Raw genomic sequence first — 21862 nt, forward strand, 5'->3', positions numbered from 1 at the left:
GGACCCTCATGTGCAGCATATTGTTTGTCCAGTGTGCCATAATAGTGAGAAGGGGAAGCATGCGTAGGTTGTGAGTGTGTTGTGTGCCAGTTTTTTGTGACATGTTTCTTTATGACAAAAGGGCTGGGTGTGAAAAAGAAAAAAAAAAGCGTTTTTTTTTTGTTTGTTTCTTATGTAAGTGAACTTAACGTCACCCATCAGCCAAACTGTGGCACTTATTCACCAAACCATGACAATGAAATTGACTGAAGAATCCTGTGTCATATAAAATATGAGTGAAACAATCATTAACAATGTTAATTATCTTGTGTATTTTGCCTGACATTTATTGTAGACTACAGTTTTTGTTTTTTTTTAAAAAGACAGCAGGAGATACCACTTTTTTTAATTTATATTGACTTTCATGGTCTGTGTATATAACAGTTTTATTCTGAAATGCCCATGCTGTAGTAGCTGCCAGTGCTTATTCTGGTAGGAAGAGCTTTGTGTACCTTTTGAATAAAAGAATGTGCCATTTCCCTTTACTTGTCTTTGACTGTTGTGATCTCAAATATAAATATATATAATATATTAGGAGATATCTGGCAGTGATGCGTTATCAAAATAACTATAACACCTTACATTTTTATTTTTTTTTTACAGTCAGTGGTAAAAACATCCGTCAATCTGTTATGTCAACACTTCCTGTTTGAGTATTTCCTGCTTTTTGGTCTTACATAGAAGTGTACACTAGCTGTATTACAGTACCCAACTGAAATAAAGGAATATCATAGAAAAGAAAGAGACTCAATGACAAGAACGTCAAGAGGAAGTGAGGTTTCCATGGCGCCAGGGAGATGATGCCAGGACGTGCCAGCACAGGAAATGAAGAGTAAAAGAACGGTTGATATTTTTAAACAGAAAGAAATGTGCCGTGTGAAGATGCCATGCCAGGCACATTAAAATGACAACATTATTTTGTTTATTATTTGTCGAAGGAACATTTTTTTTATTAGAAAATGTGCATGTTACATATCATATTCATATACATTGTGCCATACAAGCTTAACAAATTAATTAAAATTAATTAAAATTAATAATAAAAAAGATAGATACCAAAAAATATGATGTATCTGTATGAATAACCCTTACTACAAAAATAAAAGAATAAATCATAATACTTATCATATTTAATTATGATGATGGGAATAATGCATTTTAGTATAATTACATTGAAAGTGATTTTTTCCTCAATTTGTTGGCGCCCCCTGGAGGCCATGGCACCCTTAGCATCTGCCTATATTGCCTAATGGGCCAATCGGCCCCCTTTTTTTCCAGTGTGTAATGCAGTCAATCAGGATTGACACTTGTCCCTTGATAAAAAAAAAATAATAAAAAAAACAGAAAGAAGAAAGAAACCTGCATGGAGCTGAAAATGTCCCGTTTTACCGTGATAATCAAAAATAGTCTGTAAAATGTCAATGAATCCATTGACCTTTTAGCTTTGGAACAGCTTGCCACAGGCGGAGTAAAATGGTGAATGGACTTTCACTTGTATGGCGCTGTTCTATTTTCAAGGTGCTCAAAGCGCTTTGACACTGTTACTGATGACGCAACAGCATGGGCAACTGGGGATCAGTATCTGGCCCAAGGATATACTCAACGGGAGGGGGACAGAGGATCGAACAACCAACCTTCAGGTTGGGAGACGACCACTCTATTCCACTTCAGCCATGTTAAAGCAGTTGACAATGATCATTAACCTATGTTAAATTCATTGTACGCTAAAACTGAGTTACAAAAAATTGGTGTCAAATAGGTATCCCTTATAAGGTGTCCCTTATTTGGCAACCTTACTGTCAAATTTTTTTCCCTGGAAAAATTACGCATTTTGCCTCAGAAAATGCCTCATTTTCAAATGCATATATTGATAAGTACTAGCAAAAACTCAATGACTGAAACAAACTTTTACCTTTTATGATGTTGCAATCATCAAACCATCATCATACAGAGTCATGCAAAATGATCATTTGTAGGTTAAATAAAAGGCAAATAAAGTAAAGAAACAAAAAAGTGTTTTTATTTCCGAAAAGTACATACAATGCTATTCTGTTTCATTATGTTTTAAAAATGAAATCAGTTGGTAACCCATAACAAGATGGCGTTTCCAGCTGGTACGGGATCATGTCTACCAAGATTGAAGTGCAAACGGAACGCTCGTTGTGTTGAAGTTACAGATTCATTTGTTTTGATAAACGTTTCCACAATGAAAGCACCAATTCATCGCAGCAACTGAAAAACAAACGAAAAACGATGGCATTATAAAGAAATGAAGCAAAATGGCATTATATGTACTTTTCGAAAATAAAAACACTTTTTTGTTTCACTTTATTTGCCTTTTATTTAACCTACAAATCACCAATTCATGGCAGCAACTGAAAAAGAAACGAAAAACGATTGCATTATAAAGAAACGAAGCAAAATGCCATTATATGTACTTTTCAAAAAAAAAATTGTTTTACTTTATTTGCCTTTTATTTAACCTCCAAAAGTGTCATGGCAGCAACTGAAAAAGAAACGTAAAATAATGACCTTATAAAGAAACAAAGCAAAATGGCATTATATGTACTTTTCAAAAAATAAAATAAAATAAATAAATTTTTGTTTTACTTTATTTGCCTTTTATTTAACCTACAAATGTGTCATGGCAGCAACTGAAAAAGAAACGTAAAATAATGACCTTATAAAGAAACAAAGCAAAATGGCATTATATGTACTTTTCAAAAAATAAAATAAAATAAATACATTTTTGTTTTACTTTATTTGCCTTTTATTTAACCTACAAATGTGCCATGGCAGCAACTGAAAAAGAAACAAAAAATGATGGCATTATAAAGAAACAAAGCAAAATGCCATTACTCTATGTACTTTTCGAAAATAAAAACACTTTTTTGTTTTACTTTATTTGCCTTTTATTTAACCTACAATTCACCAATTCATGGCAGCAACTGAAAAACAAACGGAAAACGATGGCATTATAAAGAAACAAAGCAAAATGCCATTATATGTACTTTTCAAAAAATAAAACACTTTTTTATTTTACTTTATTTGCCTTTTATTTAACCTACAAATCACCAATTCATGGCAGCAACTGAAAAACAAACGAAAAACGATGGCATTATAAAGAAACAAAGCAAAATGCCATTATATGTACTTTTCAAAAATAAAAACACTTTTTTGTTTTACTTTATTTGCCTTTTATTTAACCTACAAATTTGTCGTGGCAGCAACTGAAAAAGAAATGAAAAACGATGGCATTATAATGAAACAAAGCAAAATGGCATTGTATGTACTTTTCATAAAATAAAATAAAATAAATAAATTGTTGTTTTACTTTATTTGCCTTTTATTTAACCTACAAATGTGTCAGATCATTTTGCCTGACCATGTATAAAGCACCTATCTCCCAACAGAAGAGCGATTGGAATGGCAGATTACTATCACTGCCCTGCTTCACTATCTATTAGGAATCAATAATATAAACAAAACAGCAGCCAATATTAGTTATGAATCAACATTTATTAGTGATATTTGTATATGTACACCAAAGGTACAGCACATTTAGATATGTAGAAACATTTTTTTTTATGTATAGCATAATATCGAGGAAAGAATTCATGTATATATATATTTTTTTTGTCTTTTTCTCAAAGTCTCCCTCACACGTACTTTCTTGCCTTTACATCAAAATAACAGCAAAAGCTTTACAAAGAAGGGAAGGCCTCGAAAAGTAAGATCAGGAAGGCAAGTTCTTAGTTCTTGTAGACTGGTCGGTTATCTCCGTTTAAGGGCTTTCCTTTCACAAAATGATGCATTTCGATAGAAATGCGAGTGTGGAGATGGACGTACTGGCTTTTAACTTGAAGTGTCGTTTTTCCTTTCGTAACTCAGCAGGTATCAGGTGTTTTTTTTTGTGCATATTGTGCATTGAGTATTGGAAAAAAGGCAAGCGGGTAAAGGCAGGTTAACTATTGGATATGTTGGACGGTAAAGGCATGATGACGGAGTTTGCATGTGTGGCGATGGTGGTAATGTGGCACTTTAACAAAGAACCCGAAAAGCAGTCTGGAGAGATATAATGCTACTATCCAAGCACCTTTATGATGCCTTTATATATATATGACAGAAGGCTGTTCTTATTTGTAATGGAACAGACACAACAGATGATTCACCTGAGGAATTTTACTCGATACTATAAAGTGATATTTAAAAAAATGTTCGTTCACTCCAGCCTACGTACAGGTATCGAATTTGTACCCTCTTTTCGACAACTTTTCTCACACCACAACTAAGTCATGTTGGCCCCCCTTTTTTTCACAAACTCTCGTTCACGCCCTCTTGTTGTTTTTCCCTCCTCATGCTTCAGGATATTCTGTATTTCCACGGAACAGAACATTTATATATCTATGTATATACAATGATATGAATGCACGCTGCTTATCATCATTGAACAAACATTCAAAAGGCTTACATTAGATACAAAAAAAAAGATATTTATACTGTATATTGTTGAGTGACAGATAAGTAAAGCAGCTAGTTGACAATTATTAGAGAATACAAAAAGAATAAACAAGCAGTTTGTTACACAATTTCCTGCAATTTCTCTAATCTAGCTCTAATCGGGACATAATTCATATATTTCCTAGAGGATTACTTGTCATCAAACTATAGTCCTACAAACCATTTCAACAAAAAAAAAAAAATGAAATCCAACAAACAACAACAAAACACTGACTACAATATATACACAAAAGTGCAAGGAGGCACTTCAAATATCATGCTTTTTAAGATAGTGGTGCAAAAAAAAAAATTATTTTATATAACTCATGCTTCTAAAAATAACGAGTTTGAACGTAATTGCGCTCCAACTCTTATCGTAACGGTGTTCGATGGTGTTTTCGGAGACTTTGTTCCTGAAGGTCATAAGGGGCGTGCTTGTTATGTGCTCGTGCAGCGTCTCGTCACCTTCAACATGTGAGTGTATTATTTATCATGCAAATGTTACGTCGACTTGATCTGAGGGACTCTTGAGTTAGCTTCTGTATTGTTGCTCTCACATGCATTTGTGCAACACAAAGTCGAGGTTGTCGTGGAGTATAAATGAAGAGAAACAAGACAGGAAAGACACAAATCACAGAATCGTCACGCACACACGTTCATTTGTGCAGGAGTTTTATACAAGAGTCGATTTTATTACTGGATTTTAGTCAAATGTATAAGTGTCCCCTGTATAAGTGTCCCCGCTTGTGCTATTATGAGTGAAATCTTGAATATGGGCACGCAGCTGCAGCAATCGAGGGTTTGTAGAAACAGTCTTGAGCTCTGGTGGATTAAAAACACGGAACTGTTTGCCTTTGTACACGTGGCAAAACAAGAATCTTCCAAGGCTCCTCAAGGCTGAGTATAAATATCTACGGTCTGTCTCTATTTGTGCATGTTATCAATTCCACCTGACCAGCCGAATGCTGCTGCACACTTTACACTTTACACCCCCTTCCGAGCTTGATTTTAGCATTTAATATCACACACATGTCACAATGTATACATATACCGATGTTACTTTGACAAATAAGCCATTTGCGCTATACGTGTTCGTTATGAAATATTCGATATGTTGTGCTATAGTGTCTATTTTCATAACAAGAACAAGCAAACATAAAAGGCCTGAGAAACAGTTAACAGTTACAGCCTCCTGGAATCAAATACGTGCATTATTTTTTTGTGCCGAGTCAATTGTGCTTGAAATAATTTCTTGTTTGTGCCGTCATGGATTCAAACCCGTCATTGGATTAAAATTTTTTTTTTTTTTTTAAATTTTGTTTGGTATGACTATATCATTTTGGGCAGTGACCAGCTTACTTAATATGGACATACTGATTGTATTCATGTAAATGGACATTGTGTCACCTGTGGCAGATTACAGACTTTTTGAGTCCATGTTTGGTCCCAGTAACTCACTTGTTCATAATCTATCTCTCTCTCTCACACACACACACACACAAATATAAAGGTTTTATGTCAAACACAGGAAAAAAAACGTCCCTTTTCTAGAGTAAACAACAAAAAAAAAAACACATAGAGGCATAAAATTGTCTCCATAGTGTAATTTGTGCTTAAATGTTCCAGTGAATATTGTCATAAGCGGCTTCACAGGGATTCTGGGTCACATGTTGCCAGGTGTATTCTGACTTGTTAGGATCTTAGCAGGTGTGCTTGTGATGCTACTAAAAAAAAACCAAAAAAAAAACAAGGAAGTAGTTGACATGACAATTTCCTTCCTCTATTAAATGCCCCCAGGTTTGAGCACGGTGTAAAATGCAGACGTGGGTTGTATTGCTAGGAATAGTGAATACTAAGTCATGTACCTGTATTATTTTTCTCTTCCTTCCCTCCCTCGGCCTTGAAAGTATATTGTGCAAGTCTGCTATTAAGGACATAATTGTGCTCTACCTTTGTTATAATTTCACGGTTAAGTGAATTAGTAGCATATATCAGTCAGGGAGACAGTTACAAAAACATCTTAAAGGGACTACAAAAAAATGAAAACTAGACTACATCATAAACAATTAGTAGTTCTGTTCATATATGACTTTTTTTTTTTCATTCACTCCTTTTTCACCAGATAGGAAAGCTTGAGGAGCCCAGGAGCAGGGGATGACTTTGCTGCCATTATTCATGTTTCCATGGTTCCTCCTCAACAAGCGTGCACTCCGCAGCAGAGCCGTTTGTGGCTGAGGTTACCTGCAAGCAATTAGCAGGTAAATCCAAACAGCACATTGAAGGGAAAACAAAATGACAGATTTTTTTTTTTTTTTTACATAATAGTTCATTCAGGGGTGATTACATCCCAGGAAAATGGCACCCGGATTTGCACAGCTCTTTGGCTGCTAGATTAGTGTTTTGGAATTTACTACAGTGGAACCTCAAAAGTCAAATGTCTCTAAAGTGTCATTTGGAATTGCTCCAAATTTTTTTTAAATAAATATACGACTCTCTAAAGGCGGAATTGTTAGAATAAATGTGTACATTTCCAAGAAAAAACTCATAAAATGCAAATAATGTCATAAACGAATGACAAAATGTAAGACTTTATAGGGCCATTTTGTGGGGAAAAAAACGTATTTGCGATTAAAATTGTAAATTCGTGCAGTTGTAAATTCACGAGAAAAAAAATTTAATATTACAAGAATAAATACATGAATTCAGAAGAAAAAACTCATAATATGATGAGAGTAATATCGTAGATATATAAGAACTATACAACTTTATGGGATATTTTGAGAAAAAAAATTATCAGAGAATAAAGTCAGAAATTTATAAAGAATAATGTTGTACATTTACAACTTTATAGGGTCAAATTGTGAATAAAATCTGAATTTTTTGTCGTGAATTTATGTTTTCGTTTTCAGAAGAAAAAACTCATACAATGATGAGAATAATGTCATATGTATACAAGAAATATATAACTTTATGGGGCTATTTTGAGAAAAAAAATTACCCGAGATTTAAGTTGTAAATTTGTGCGAATAAAGTGGTAAATTTTCGAGAAAAAAATTGTAATATTAAAAGAATAAATATATGAAAAAACTCGTAACATGATGAGAATAATGTCGTAAATATACAAGAAATATACTTTATGGGCTATTTTGAGAAAAAAAATAACCAGAGATTGAAGTTGTAAATTCACGAGAATAAAGTCGGAAATTTATAAAAAATTATGTTGTACATTTACAACTTTATAGGGTCAAACTGTCAATAAAATCTGAGTTTTTTTTCCGTGAATTTATGTCTTCTTTTTTCAGAAGAAAAAACTTGTAACATGATGAAAATAATGTCGTAGATATACAAGAAATATACAACTTTATGGGGCTATTTTGAGAAAAAAAAAATACCCAACATTTAAGTTGAAAAATTTTCTAATAAGAAAGTCATAATTACATGAAAAAATTCGTAACATGATGAGAATAATGTCGTAGATATAAAATAAATATACTTTATGGGCTATTTTGAGAAAAAAAAATAACCAGTTGTAAATTGATGAGAATAAAGTCGGAAATTTACAAAAATAATGTTGTACATTTACAACTTTATAGGGTCAAATTGTGAATAAAATCAGAAGTTTTGGTCGTGAATTTATGACAATAAAGTCTTAAATTTATGAAACAAATGTAAATGTACAAGAATAAAACAAGAATAAAATTGTAAATGTACGACTTTTCAGGGTTACATTGAGAAAAAAAATGCTCTATTTTCCCTCTGACATGTAATCTTACGACTTTTTTCTTATAAATGTTCGACTTTATACTTATACTTAAGTGTTTTTCTCCGAAATGTCCAATTTTCCAATTTTTTTCTCTTAATGTGGCCCAAACATTTTTTTGTACTGTTCAGAGTTTTTAATCAATTTATTCTGACCGGTCTCAGAATTGACTCACATTCAAAACAATAATACTTTCTTACCAACGTTAAGGCACAGTTTTAACAGTTGTTTACTTCTTATGTGAATAAAATGAGATATCTTTGGGTGTAATATTTTTTAAATGCTGATTATTGCTTCCTTTGTACATATACACTTTTTCTTACACTTGTATAATTGCTAAGAATATTAAATTATTACCTATAATTGCCAGCACATTTAATAAATGTCTTAGAATAGTCCACTGTATGATAAAATAACTTATTTCTATATCCTATGTTGGGATACGTATGGAAACTCTGTACTGTCAAGGCACCCGTGCTGACATACACGCTAGTATATAACGGAAAACGTGAAATTAATAAATTAATCATTGATTTTGGATTACGTTTTAAAATTTTTTTGTACTTTTTACCATTACAAAACATGTAAACAATACCCATTCCTAATGGTATGGACCATGAACGGATTGTCTTTGACCTCTAAGGTCCCACTGTGTTTGGGGTAGTAAAAGCCACATTCAAGTTACTGTATTATCAAGAGCACTCTTTGTCCTTCTGGGTGCTAAAGTACTGTACTGTACTTTGGAAATATAATAGCAGCAATATTACTGTACAGTATATGCAAACACTATAATGGAAGGCTGGAACCCCAGGAGGACCACATGATTATTGTAGTCATTTGAGTGACGTTATTGACCTGGGAACAGACCAAACATTTACAATAAACAAAACCTGAAAATCCAGTAAAAAAAAAAAAAAAAAAAGGAAAACTAAACAAAACACATTTTCATGCAAAAACAGTGGCACGGAATTTAGTACAACCACTTCTGAATGAATACGTTGTTATGTTTAGGCTACTGTGCAGGCACTCAAACGGGGGTTTGCATGCTCAGGTGAGAAACGTGAATCACATGATTAACAGACAACAAATGAACAAAAATAGCCAGAGGAGAAACTGGAAATAGCAAGCCTTTGTGCCACATGAATATGTATGCGTCTGCTGATAAATGGAGCCATAAAAAGTGGATGTAACTTATCACTAAACAGATTGCAGGTGCCGGCGTTACTAGGCAACACGTTCCATCCGTTAAAAAATGAATAGCGTGTACGCATGTTTCACTGAACATACATGCACCAGCACTCCCATGTATTGTCATAAACCCCTAAACACATTCAAATATGGGAGTGTGTTTTTTTTTACATGGTACGATCCTCACAAAAAAAAGCTTTTGTCTAAAATAGGAATCCCTGTGTGGAAACGGCTCGGTGGATATGTGGTTGATGTGTCTCGGGAAAATATGAGCCGCTAATTATCTGCAGCATTTTCCATCTTTGGATTTCAAATGCCTGCAAAAGGTGACCCATTGGAAATCTGTTAATAATTAAAATAACCTATAATTAGATGAATAGCAGAGTACATGAGGGAGTGAGCCCAGGAAAAAAAAATGTCTGCAGGAACTGAAGCAAATTAGAGGAACAATTTCTTATTAAAATGGGTTTTTAAAAATGGACATAGAATGAACGTTTGATAGATGAGACCACTGTTGAATAATTTCTCAGTATGAAGTAATGAAGATGGCCTTTTAGAGCCAATCAGGTTAAAAATATCAAAAAAGGCTGAATAGTTGCATACAGTAGATCCCCACACATTTGCAAAATTTGTCCAAAAATAGGCTGTAAAGACATCTATTTCGTCATTGTAATATTTTTTAAATATGTGATAATATAGGTAAAATATACAGCATATGTGCACCACTGTTTAAAAGAAACACAATATTGCTATGTTTATGTCTTGTGTCTTTTCATGATTTCATATTTGTTCAGTGGTTCTTAAACGCACCATAGTTGCGGCAGACACAAGGGAGCTTCAGAGTGAGGTGGAGGCGGCCCCACAACAGACTCATCATTATCATTATCATGGTCATTTTTTGGCGGCACGGTGGTCGAGTGGTTAGCGCGCAGACCTCACAGCTAGGAGACCATGGTTCAATTCCACACTCGGCCATGTCTGTGTGGATTTTGCATGATTTTCTCCGGGTACTCCGGTTTCCTCCCGCATTCTAAAAACATGCTAGGTTAATTGGCAACTCCATAGGTATGAATGTGAGTGTGAATGGTTGTTTGTCTATATGTGCCCTGTGATTGGCTGGTCACCAGCACCCCTGTGACCCTCGTGAGAAAATGAATGAATAGTCATTTTTTCGTATTCGGGTCTTAAATTTTGTGTATTTAACCGAGTGAACAGGCGGCACGGTGGTCGAGTGGTTAGCGCACAGACCTCACAGCTAGGAGACCAGGGTTCAATTCCACCCTTGGCCATGTCTGTGTGGATTTTGCATGTTCTCCCCGTGCATGCGTGGGTTTTCTCCGGGTACTCCGGTTCCCTCCCACATTCCAAAAACATGCTAGGTTGGCATGTTTTGGCGACTCCAAATTGTCCATAGGTATGAATGTGAGTGTGAATGGTTGTTTGTCTATATGTGCCCTGTGATTGGCTGAATAGTAATTGAATGAATAGTCATTTTTTCGTGTTCGGGATTAACCGTGATTGTGTATGTAACCGAGTGAACAATGACAATAGAGGAGCGGGTCCTGGAACTGAATCCAGTCTAATAATTACAACATTCACTTTTATCGCAAATGTTGATCTGAAATCGAATGAGAACATCAATGTCAAGCTAGCTGGATTTCGGACATTTGTGTGGAAGAAAAAGGATCTACCGTATAGCAAACTTTCAATACTTTTGGATGTGTGCCTTTTATATGAACACAAAAGCTGCTTTTTAAAAAAATAATAAAAAAGACAAACATGCAATGTGCCCATGCTTCAATTCCATCAAGTTAGTGTGTTACAGTCGAAAAAAGTCAAGCAAAGATGCAGAGTGAGCATGCAACTACAGAGGAGATTATATACAAGTCTCTAGATCAGTAAGCATTAATTGTACCTTGCATTCATCTACTACAACAGAAGTGTTAGCATTTGCGGTAGGCGTTAAGACGCACTGGTTGGAATTGTTTTCGTGGTGGTTCTTCATGTCGTCGTAATAGGACTGGGTCTTTGTCATCATTTCGATGTCGTCCGATTTAGCCGTGTGCGCATCCAGCTCGTCGAGCTCCGCCTTGGACATGTGGTACACGATGCCTGCACCGTAGGAGTCCCCAACCACATTCACAGAGGTCCTGAATCGATCCCTGTAAAAAAAGGTATGCATTTCCAAAATGGATATAATGGTTTTGTCCTTCTTTTCAGCATATATGCTATAATTAACACGGAGTATATTTATTGGGTGTGACTGCGCTATTGTACTATGGTGCACATACTGTAAGGTTCTACTACATAGATTCTACCTTGTGGCCACAAATACAGATATTAAAGTAATCCAAGTATTTCTGCTAATACATGTCTGTGCATCTACTAGTTCACTAAAACATACATCGTATCAGTTCTGAATTCTGGAATAAGATATAAGAATGATAAGATATTGGAAAAAAAAGCACATGAGACAGTAGCCACGTTTACATGGATCCAAATATTCCAATTCCATTCGGGTTATTTGCTCAAACGGAAAGAATCTAACCTTTGTATACACCTCATTCCGAAAGAAAAGTGTCAATCCGAATGAATATACAGTAAACCTCGGATATATCGGATTCATTTGTTCCCACTGGTTTTGTCCGATATAAGCGAAATCCGTTATATGCGTATACCGGAAAATGTCCGTTTTACGCATATATCGGATTTATATCCGGTATATGCGTAAATCGGATTTGATCCGTTATAAAAAGGCACTTCCTTGACTATGTTTCCAATGTACCTGGACGCGCAGGCAACGCTGCAAACGCTGCAAATGACGTCGTATAGCGGCCTGTCACAATTCGGCGAATCGGAGCGCCACGATGCGGCCATCCGATATATGCGAGGGAAATTTAATGGAAATGCATTGGAACGGGACTGGAGATTTTGTCCGAAATAGGCGAAATCCGTTATAAAAAATCCGATATATGTAATGAATTTTTATTGGAAATGCATTACAGAAAAATCGGTTCTTTTTTATCTGTCCGTTGTGAGCGAATTTCCGATATATCCGAGTCCGATATATCCGAGGTTTACTGTATAATCGGATTCACAGGGGTGGGATATTCCTTTCCCCAATCCGATTGAGGTATCTTGTACCCGCTCAATCGAAAAGTTGTCAAGGTGTGACGTAACACGCAGACGTCTCTCAGGTTTTTAAAATGGCGGCGAGCAGTCATCACTGGACGACAGCGGAAAGTTCGTTTTTGATACAAACTTTAAAAGAACTGAACGTAATTGCAAGACTTCGATGAATCACATGATGTTGTTTACTTTTTACTACGCATGCCCCATTGACTATTCCGTTTGATTATACGGTGCATGTAGACAGGAGATTGGAATATTCCTTTCCATGTATACACTGTTTTCTGGTACGTCTTTTGGAAAGATTCCATTCGGAATCTCCTCATGTAAACGTGGCTATTGAGTGAAAGTACTGTACTGTACTATGTAGTAGTGGCAGATGTTTTGTTTGTGTTTATTATGACACTCACAACAGCCAATCGACAGCAACCAGCAGACTGATGTCCTGGGTTGGAAGCCCCACAGCAGTCAGGATCAAAAGCATGGTCACCAGTCCAGCACTGGGAATACTGGCAGCTCCAACACTGGCCAGTGTAGCTGTGAGACTGGGAGAAGAAAGGAAAGTCAGTACGATTCCTGAAGAGTAAAGGAACCAGAGTGAGTTGGTCCTTCATCTAGTCGTTCTAGAAGATTGTAGAGTCTGTCTAAGGGAAATTGTGTCCATTAGTTGATAGTAGAAGAACATTGTGAGGTCAGGTGTCACTGACATTAGACCAGAGAGTCTAGCATACAATCTTGTTGATGTCTTGGAATGGGTTGAGGGCAGGACTCTCGGTTTCTTTCACATCCATCCATCCATCCCTCCATCCATCCATCCATCCATCTTCTAATGCTTATCCAACAGCAGCCTAAGAAGCCTCTGTGTTCCCTGCAGATCCTGAAGTGTTCAAAGACCAGTTGAGAGACATAGTCTCTCCAAAGTGTCCGGGGTCTTCCCTGAAGCCTCCTACCGATCGGTTGTGCACTGAACACCTTCCCAGGGAGGCATCCTGAATTCATCCTAACCAGATACAAGCCCCGTCATCTGGATCTTCTTAATGCGAAGGATCAGCAATTCTACTCCGAGTCTCTCCCAGATGACAGTGCTTCTTAACTTTTCTCTAAGGGAAAGCCCAGCTACCCTACGGAGAAAACCTTTTTCAACAGCTTGTACCCGGATCTTGTCCTTTCCGTCACTCCCCAAAGCTCATGACCATAGGTGAACGTAGGAACATAGATGGACTGGTACATTGGGAGCTTTGTCTTTACGTTCCACTGTTGCTTCACCGATGTCTATATCATTAGAGACTGTTGAGCTCATCTTCCATCCTTCCATCACTCGTGATGTTTCTTCCACATTCAAACAAGCCTTTATGGACCTTGCTTGTAACGATGCATAGTAACGACCAAAATGAAAACAATGGAAGTTGCAGAGAAGTAAGCACAGAATTGACATTGGCAGCCATCTGTAATTTGAAATGACGTCATGGTACTTTGAGTATTAAATACACTGATATACCACAATGTGTACTTTCTGACCTGACGGTGACAATCTGACCAGGGTCCAAGTGGACACCATTCATCTGGGCAATGAAGATAGCAGCCACGGCCTCATACAGAGCAGTTCCGTCCATGTTGATGGTGGCGCCGACCGGAAGCACGAAACGAGTGACTCTTTTGTCAATTCCGAGATTCTCCTCCAGACAGCGGAAAGTGACGGGCAGTGTGCCGGCACTGGGGAAGAAAAAAACAGTTTACCAAAATGTTCCGATTATCTTATGGACGTTTGTTAATTCTGACCTTGAGGCAGTTCCCAGGGCTGTGATCCAAGCCTGGAATATACCCAAGAAGAATTTGAAGGGATTCTTCCTGACGATTACAAAATAGATGCTGGGCAGGAAGATAGCTCCATGAATGATAAGGCCAACGATCACAGTGACCATGTACATGCCCAGTTGCCTGGCCACCACCTCCAAGTCATTGATGGAGATGATCTTACCACAGATCAGGCAAGCGATACCAAAGGGAGAATACCTGGTAAAAAAGCAATACGACTTTTATTATTCTATTTATATCATCATCTCAGTGTACTTTTTATTAATATTACCAAACCCTAAACACAATACACAGCAAATGAGTTCACTAACCACATGATCATGATGACAAGTTTCATCACAATCTCATTGAGGATGTTGAAAAAATCAATCATCAGTCTGGCCCTCTCGCCCATCTTGCCCATGCAGATGCCAAAGGCAATAAAGAAACCAATCAGACCTGTGAGATTAAAAATTCCCACAGTGTCAGACATTGACGATTCAAGTGGACCAGAGAAATAAAATTAATTCTAACACAAAATATGAACATTTTAACATAATACAAACCCAGAACATTCATGCCGCTCTTGAACTGCAGGGACTTTTTGATGACAAACTGAGGCTCCTTGGTAATATTAGCCAGTAGACCCTCCACGGCGGTGGTATTAACATTCTCCTCCACAACCACTTCCACCTTCTTTGTCACCGTTTGGATCTAGGGTGAAAATGTCATTTACATAAGCGATTCTGGATTTTGGCAATAGATTCTGGAGAGGCTCTGTTTGGTTTTTAGGGGTCAAATTGTTGTCCTACCTGTTGGAAACAAGCCTGCACCAGGTTCTCGGGGAACAGATTCCTGATTAAATCAAAAAAGGCATCCAAACTGGACACATCATCGTTTTTCTCGCCCTCGCCCAGATTCTCCTTCAGTTTGGGGTTGCCGGGGTGGATGACTAAGACCAGGATGACTCCCAAGATGGCGGCAATAATGGTGGTGCTCATGTAGTAGACCATCGCCCTGGTTCCCAGACGGCCACTAGATTTTGCATCCAAACCCGCCAGACCTGTAGCCAGGGAACAAGAGAATCTGTTCTTATCTGTTCATACCTGAAATGTGAAGGTTGAGTGGTTCTTGGCAGATCATGTGTCTAAAATTACATCTTTTAAAATTACACCAGCCTGGACAAAATCTGTGAAAAACTAATTGTGATTTTCCATATGAGCTGTAAAAAAATATGGTAATGGTATTGGTTTTATTTCATTTGAACATGCATCAGATTACAATTGAGTGCATCACATAGTCAGTTCACAGTTTAATTTAATTTAATTTAATTTAATTTAATTTAATTTAATTTAATTTTATTTTATTTTATTTTATTTTATTTTATTTTATTTTATTTTATTTTATTTTATTTTATTTTATTTTATTTTATTTTATTTTATTTTATTTTATTTTATTTCATACGCCTCAGATAACTATAACTAACTATAACTAGAGCAAATATATTGATTTCAAATGTGTGGAAAGTGGTGTGGAAAAAGTGTGAACGCCGCATTTCAGAAGAAAACATCATACCAACAGTAAAATACTGTGGCGGTAGTGTGATGGAGCTGTCTTGCTGCTTAAGGACTTGATCTATTACGTTACAGCAGTCAAGCATGTGACGAGTTATGACCCTTGGCAAAATAACGCATGTACGGAAGTACCTGTGATTAAACTAGAGATGATAAGAGGCAGGATCAGCATCTTCAGCATCCGCATGAGGATATCTCCAGGAAAGGCGATCACCATGACAATGTCTGGGTGAATTGGGGAGGCAACACGAAGCAACATCCCTGACACTGCTCCTAAGATCACACCTGAAGTAGAAGCACAAAGACAGTAGTAGTACCATACCAAAACAATACCTTATTATACTGTACGTTATATTTAATTTAGAATTCAGTTAGCACTTTAGCGGTACTGCAAAGAGATGTGAGATGCAGTCCCACAAGAAATGACAAGCACTGATGTGCACACAATGGAGGCTCATAGAAATGCATTGACAGGCAGCAGTTAAAGTAATGACATTTTTTGTCGGCACTGAAGTGGGTGGAGAATGTTTTTGACTGACTGGCGATTACAATGCTGGGCATGTTACACAAAAAGGCAGATTTTGGGATGCCATAAAACTTATACAGTAAACCTCGGATATATCGGATTCAATTGTTCCCACTGGTTTTGTCCGATATAAGCGAAATCCGTTATATGCGTGTACCGGAAAATGTCCGTTTTACGCATATATCGGATTTATATCCGGTATATGCGTAAATCGGATTTTATCCGTTATAAAAAGGCACTTCCTTGACTATGTTTCCAATGTACCTGGACGCGCAGGCAACGCTGCAAACGCTGCAAATGACGTCGTATAGCGGCCTGTCACGATTCGGCGAATCGGAGCGCCACGATGCGGCCATCCGATATATGCGAGGGAAATTTAATGGAAATGCATTGGAACGGGACTGGAGATTTTGTCCGAAATAGGCGAAATCCGTTATAAAAAATCTGATATATGCAATGAATTTTTATTGGAAATGCATTACAGAAAAATCGGTTCTTTTTTATCTGTCCGTTGTGAGCGAATTTCCGATATATCCGAGTCCGATATATCCGAGGTTTACTGTATGTCATAATAATGTTTTTGCTTCTTTATCCGGTTTTCTGGGCTACAAAATAGTGAGATTTCAAAACCCTCCTACCCTGGCCAGACACTGCGACATCTCCCCTCCATACCCCCCCCCCCCCCCCCAACCCAGCGCCGCACTTCCTCCCCTTCAACGTCTACTGCCAAAGACCACACAACCCAAGAGGTTGTTTTATAACACACGCTGGAATGAAACGCCTTCCATCTTTTGTAAGATCCCCTCCATCCATCCTCTAGCAGCATCCTGTGGATTCTTGACATGCAAGTGATGGCGCTTGATTTCCATTTGCAAGTTCCCCATTCAGGCTCTTTTTGCACCCGGTGGCAGATGATCAATGATGCTGCTTGCTCGCTCGAATCGTGAGAATCCTTCCAAGTAGCGTGAGATGTACACATAGTACCTAAATACCCACATTATATAAGCACCCGTGCATTTTTAACCCATGTTTGCATATACGGTGTTGACGGAGGGGGCCCAGACGCTAAATGCTATATGTGGCTGCAGGCCATGCATTCAAAGAAAAAGCCTCCTTTTATACGAGCTCGCTGGAATCATAATAATTTTCATGCACCACCAGAGACTGTTTGGGTGACTGGATGAGTGCTGCCGAGAGCTTATAATTACAACAGGTGGTGAGGAGGGGAGGAAGGTCAGGACAGCCAGTCATCTCACTGTCTGGTATGTCGAAACAGTACAGATGGCTGCTCCTATTATTTACAAGCTGCAGCCAACTGAGCAGCGTACAAGAGAAATGAGGAGAAAAATGCACAAAAAGAGGTTACTGACCAAGGACGGTGAGAGTTAGCAGAAGGTTCTTGAACATCTTGGAACACAGTCTGGCGCATTTGGACTGAGGTCGGGCCTCGATGGGCTCCAGGTGACTCTCATGCATCCTCACCTCCACTTGTTTAGGCATACTGTTGGCACTGTGACACAAAGAGAATACAATTATTGTTTAAAAATACAACATAAGTGAATAAAACTGGACATATACTGCAAATACTTGATAGCTAGTACACCCATTAAAATATGTCAACAAAACCATTTAATATAATACATTTAATAATACATTTACAGAGAAAAAGCTACTGTTAGCCACCCAAGTGTGATGCTGAACCTCCATTCCAATATTATGGTTCATGGTTGCTATGGCAGCAAACAGATGGAAGCTGACGACAATCTGCTGCCTGTAACATCGGAGCCTCTTCAGCAAGTTTATTAAGAGCAGATTTCTTTTACGTTCTCTAGTGTATCATTTTGTAACTCGATACGATATTTTATGAGGTGCATTTGTGCAGCATGATCCATGACAACTCTGAAATAAGAGATTATTATTTCAATATTTTGTTGCTACAGCAGCAATATAGTTTGATATTACTAATAACATTAAATGTGTGACTTGTTTTGCTATTGTAAGCAAAGGTTTTCAGCGACACCAGATCCACGTTAGACAGACAAAGACAACCCTTGAAAGTGCTCAATTTCCACACATGATTGCATGTCGGCATAATTGAAATCATACAAAACCTCAAATACAATGGCAGAATCAGGCAGATTAGTCACACAGCCTTATTAATTCAATGAGAAGTCATTTTTCCGGAGGCGTTTGTCTGCTTTTCCGTTATGTGAATGCAAGACGACAGCCAGCTGTGTCAGTCACCAGTCACTAAGGCAGGTGTGCAACTATGTATAGATGACAGGAGATGGAAATGTCTGCAGAAGTCCATTGTAACGGCAGCATTACACCTTGGTCTGTTCGCCAACCAATCACAGGGCACATATAGTCAAACAACCATTCACACTCACATTCATACCTATGGACAATTTGGAGTCACTAATTAACCTAGCATGTTTTTGGAATGTGGGAAGAAAACCGGAGTACCCGTAGAAAACCCACGCATGCACAGAGAGAACATGTAAACTCCACACAGAGATGGCCGAGAGTGGAATTGAACTTGGGTCTCTTAGCTGTGAGGCCTGAGTGCCAACCACTCGTCCGCCGTGCAGCCCCAGATTCCATCACTTATTAGTAATTCATTATTTGGGAACTATTTATCTGTTTGCATGCAAACTCCACACAGAAATGGTCGAGAGTGGAATTGAACTCGGGTCCCCTAGCTGTGAGGCCTGAGTGCTAACTACTCTCTGATGTGTTGCGCCACATTTTTATTATTTCACAATTATATTCTGAGATGCATACAATTTTCTAAAGGCATATAAATGATGAATGAAAGAGATACATTGGGTAAAATTGATTTGGTTAACATCCGTTTTGGTTAGAGTCAGACCTTCTGGAATGAATGAATGACTCTAACCAAGGTTTAATGTTTTCACCACTTCAGTGCCCTTGTTAGCGTCACCAACATCACCAACATTTTAAAGTACAGCTTGTGAGACCCGCGTGCTAACCACTCGTCCACCGTTCAGCCCCAGATTCCATCAGTTATTAGTAATTCATTATGTGGGAACTACTTATCTGTTTGCATGCAAACTCCACACAGAGATGGTTGAAGGTGGAATTGAACTCAGGTCTTCTACCTATGAGGCCCGCATGCTAACCACTCTCTCACTGTGCAGCCCCAGATTCCATCAGTTATTAGTAATTCATTATTTGCGAACTATTTATCTGTTTGCATGCAAACTCCACACAGAGATGGTTGAGGGTGGAATTGAACTCGGGTCTCCTACCTGTGGGGCCCGCACACAAACCACTCATCCACCGCGCAGCCCCAGTTTCAGTTTAGGACATTATTATTTTGGTGCCCTCCTATCCTCCCCCCCATCAGCTCATGGCTTAATTTCTGTGAAATGAAGCACTCATAAATCACGCTGCTGTGAAATGTTTCTTTTCAATAGTGTTGGAAGGCCTTGCAGGGGGTCATCACATTGTGAAACATTCCTTACAATCAAAGGGCTTTTTATGGTCTTATGTGTTGGTGCATAAGTAGCCACTAATAATTGCATATTATTACACACACGCTCACAATAGCTCCTCAAGCTTTGTGGATTGCTGTAAGATTGACTATAGAAAGACCACCTGGGAAGCTTCCAGGCACACAGATGGAGTGTTCCTATCTCTTCTTATTAACTTCAAAGCGAAGTGTGAAATACTGAAAGTACATGCAAACAGCAGGCAAATCATTTCCATCAAAATTCAACTCTGCATGTTTTTCATGCTTCATACGAATTGCTGAGAGTGCTGAAAAAAATAAAAAGGTTGAAAAACGAGCAGGACGGCGGCTGCCGTTCCATAGGAGTGATGAGAGCAGTTAATTACATTTTTAGCCCTTCTCTCCTGGTTTGATATTTTTAGCAGTCTAACACGAGGGAGCAGATGTTAAAAGTCATAGAGGTCGGATATTACTCCGCCTTGATCTTCTCATTAGCGTTTCCCTCACCCATACATGTGTGAACCGAAGGAAAAAAATGTTTAGTGAATAAAAAAATGACAAATTATATGAATGTATATAATTTTTAATAAATTCAATATTAATAATACATAATGCTGGTTATAGGGAACACACAAAATTGATATAAAAATCTCATGCAATGAGCCAGAATGTCTGATATCAGTTATTCCTGCATCAATTCATATTTAAAAAGTTGTCATTTATAATATATTTGAAATGTATTTATTCATTATACAATGTTTCTGTTTATTTACTGAACTATCTATTTATTATAAATTATTATGTTCATTCCCTTATAGAAAATAGTAAGCAAATAAGTTATTGGAAGTGTGAAGATGTTAAAGACGTGCATAGACTATTTATCATCGCTGACATGGTTTCTTCCTATTTCTTTTCAGGTATGCTGAAAGTGAAATTTAATTACAGAAAATGAAATGAATATAATAATAAAAAAATAACATTAAAACATATAAATAATAATTTATAAATATTATTATATTATATAAATAATAATTATATGTATAAATAATAATTATATATAATAATAATGTATAAATATATTATATTATATAAATAATAAAAAAATATATAAATAATAATTTATAAATATTATTGTATTATATAAATAATAAAAACATATAAATAATCATTTATAAATATAATTTTAATATATACATAATGTAAAAAAATATATAATCTTGCATAATTCTCTGACAACACTCAGCAGTCAATAATTATCTCTCAGGTTCAATAAATTAAAGGACAGGAACTAAATCAATCACTGACTGACTTGTACTTACTTCATTTCATGTGATGTTGAGGTAAGAGCTATGTACACTGACCAGGATCACTTCTCCAGGCTTTGGTAGTCAGTACTGCATCAGTTCAGTAACATTGCGAATCCTCCATTTAAAAAAGAAAAATATCTAGCAACAGATGATAGCTTCCCAAGTACGGCTCTCGGCGGGTGGACACCAGGGATCTTGCTGGGAGCTCTCAGATGTCCATCAACTCTTCCTAAGCACCCACAGAAGAGAAGCCCACTCGGACCAGACCACTGACCAAGTCACTGTTGGGGCCACCTTCATCGCCCCCATCCCTGAAGTCTGCAGCAGCCCCCCCACTCTCTATCTTAGCCCCCACCCACCTGACTCCACCACCAAACATCCCCTGCTCAAAGACAGATAATAATAAACCCAGATAAATAAATCAAATGTGTAGGGAGGAGTTAATATCTGAGATTACAAATACAATCCCTAGGAACCGCCATTCCCGGGACATACGTAGTAATCCCCAGTTTGAACTGATCCACCTCCATGGAATATAGTCATAATGATGCCTGCTAATGGCACAATATG

The 21862-nt window shown here is 37.4% G+C and overlaps 2 protein-coding genes across 5 annotated transcripts in view; one reads left to right on the forward strand and one right to left on the reverse strand.

Annotated features, from left to right (window-relative positions):
• The window catches only part of cd44b (CD44 molecule (Indian blood group) b), a 14481-nt gene extending 14130 nt beyond the window's left edge, over window positions 1–351 (forward strand). For all 4 annotated transcript variants that reach the window (XM_058076511.1, XM_058076512.1, XM_058076510.1 and 1 more), the window contains exon 8: window positions 1–351. This exon is cut by the window's left edge and continues 356 nt beyond it. The gene's annotated coding sequence lies outside the window, so the exon portion shown is untranslated.
• Window positions 352–3539: 3188 nt separating this feature from the next.
• slc1a2b (solute carrier family 1 member 2b) lies at window positions 3540–21584 on the reverse strand. Its single transcript, XM_058076012.1, has 11 exons — window positions 21305–21584; window positions 17881–18020; window positions 16117–16269; window positions 15223–15473; window positions 14977–15124; window positions 14743–14869; window positions 14396–14629; window positions 14135–14329; window positions 13027–13161; window positions 11403–11649; window positions 3540–6780 (listed from the first exon to the last, which is right to left on the reverse strand). Exons 1-11 carry the CDS (start codon window positions 21307–21309, stop codon window positions 6709–6711), a joined length of 1707 nt encoding a protein of 568 aa, XP_057931995.1. The 5' UTR covers window positions 21310–21584; the 3' UTR covers window positions 3540–6708.
• Window positions 21585–21862: the final 278 nt, after the last annotated feature.

Source organism: Doryrhamphus excisus, chromosome 6 (assembly GCF_030265055.1).
Source record: "Doryrhamphus excisus isolate RoL2022-K1 chromosome 6, RoL_Dexc_1.0, whole genome shotgun sequence".
In the NCBI taxonomy this organism is placed as follows: Eukaryota; Metazoa; Chordata; class Actinopteri; order Syngnathiformes; family Syngnathidae; genus Doryrhamphus; species Doryrhamphus excisus.

Bases quoted from the DNA above. Each gene is read 5' to 3' on its own strand.
- slc1a2b (XM_058076012.1), bottom strand. The intron at 15,474-16,116 runs GTACTTCCGTAC...CCCTGGCTACAG, and splicing joins CATCTCTAGTTTAATCACAG to GTCTGGCGGGTTTGGATGCA. The intron at 14,630-14,742 runs GTTAGTGAACTC...CTTTTTTACCAG, and splicing joins CTTGTCATCATGATCATGTG to GTATTCTCCCTTTGGTATCG.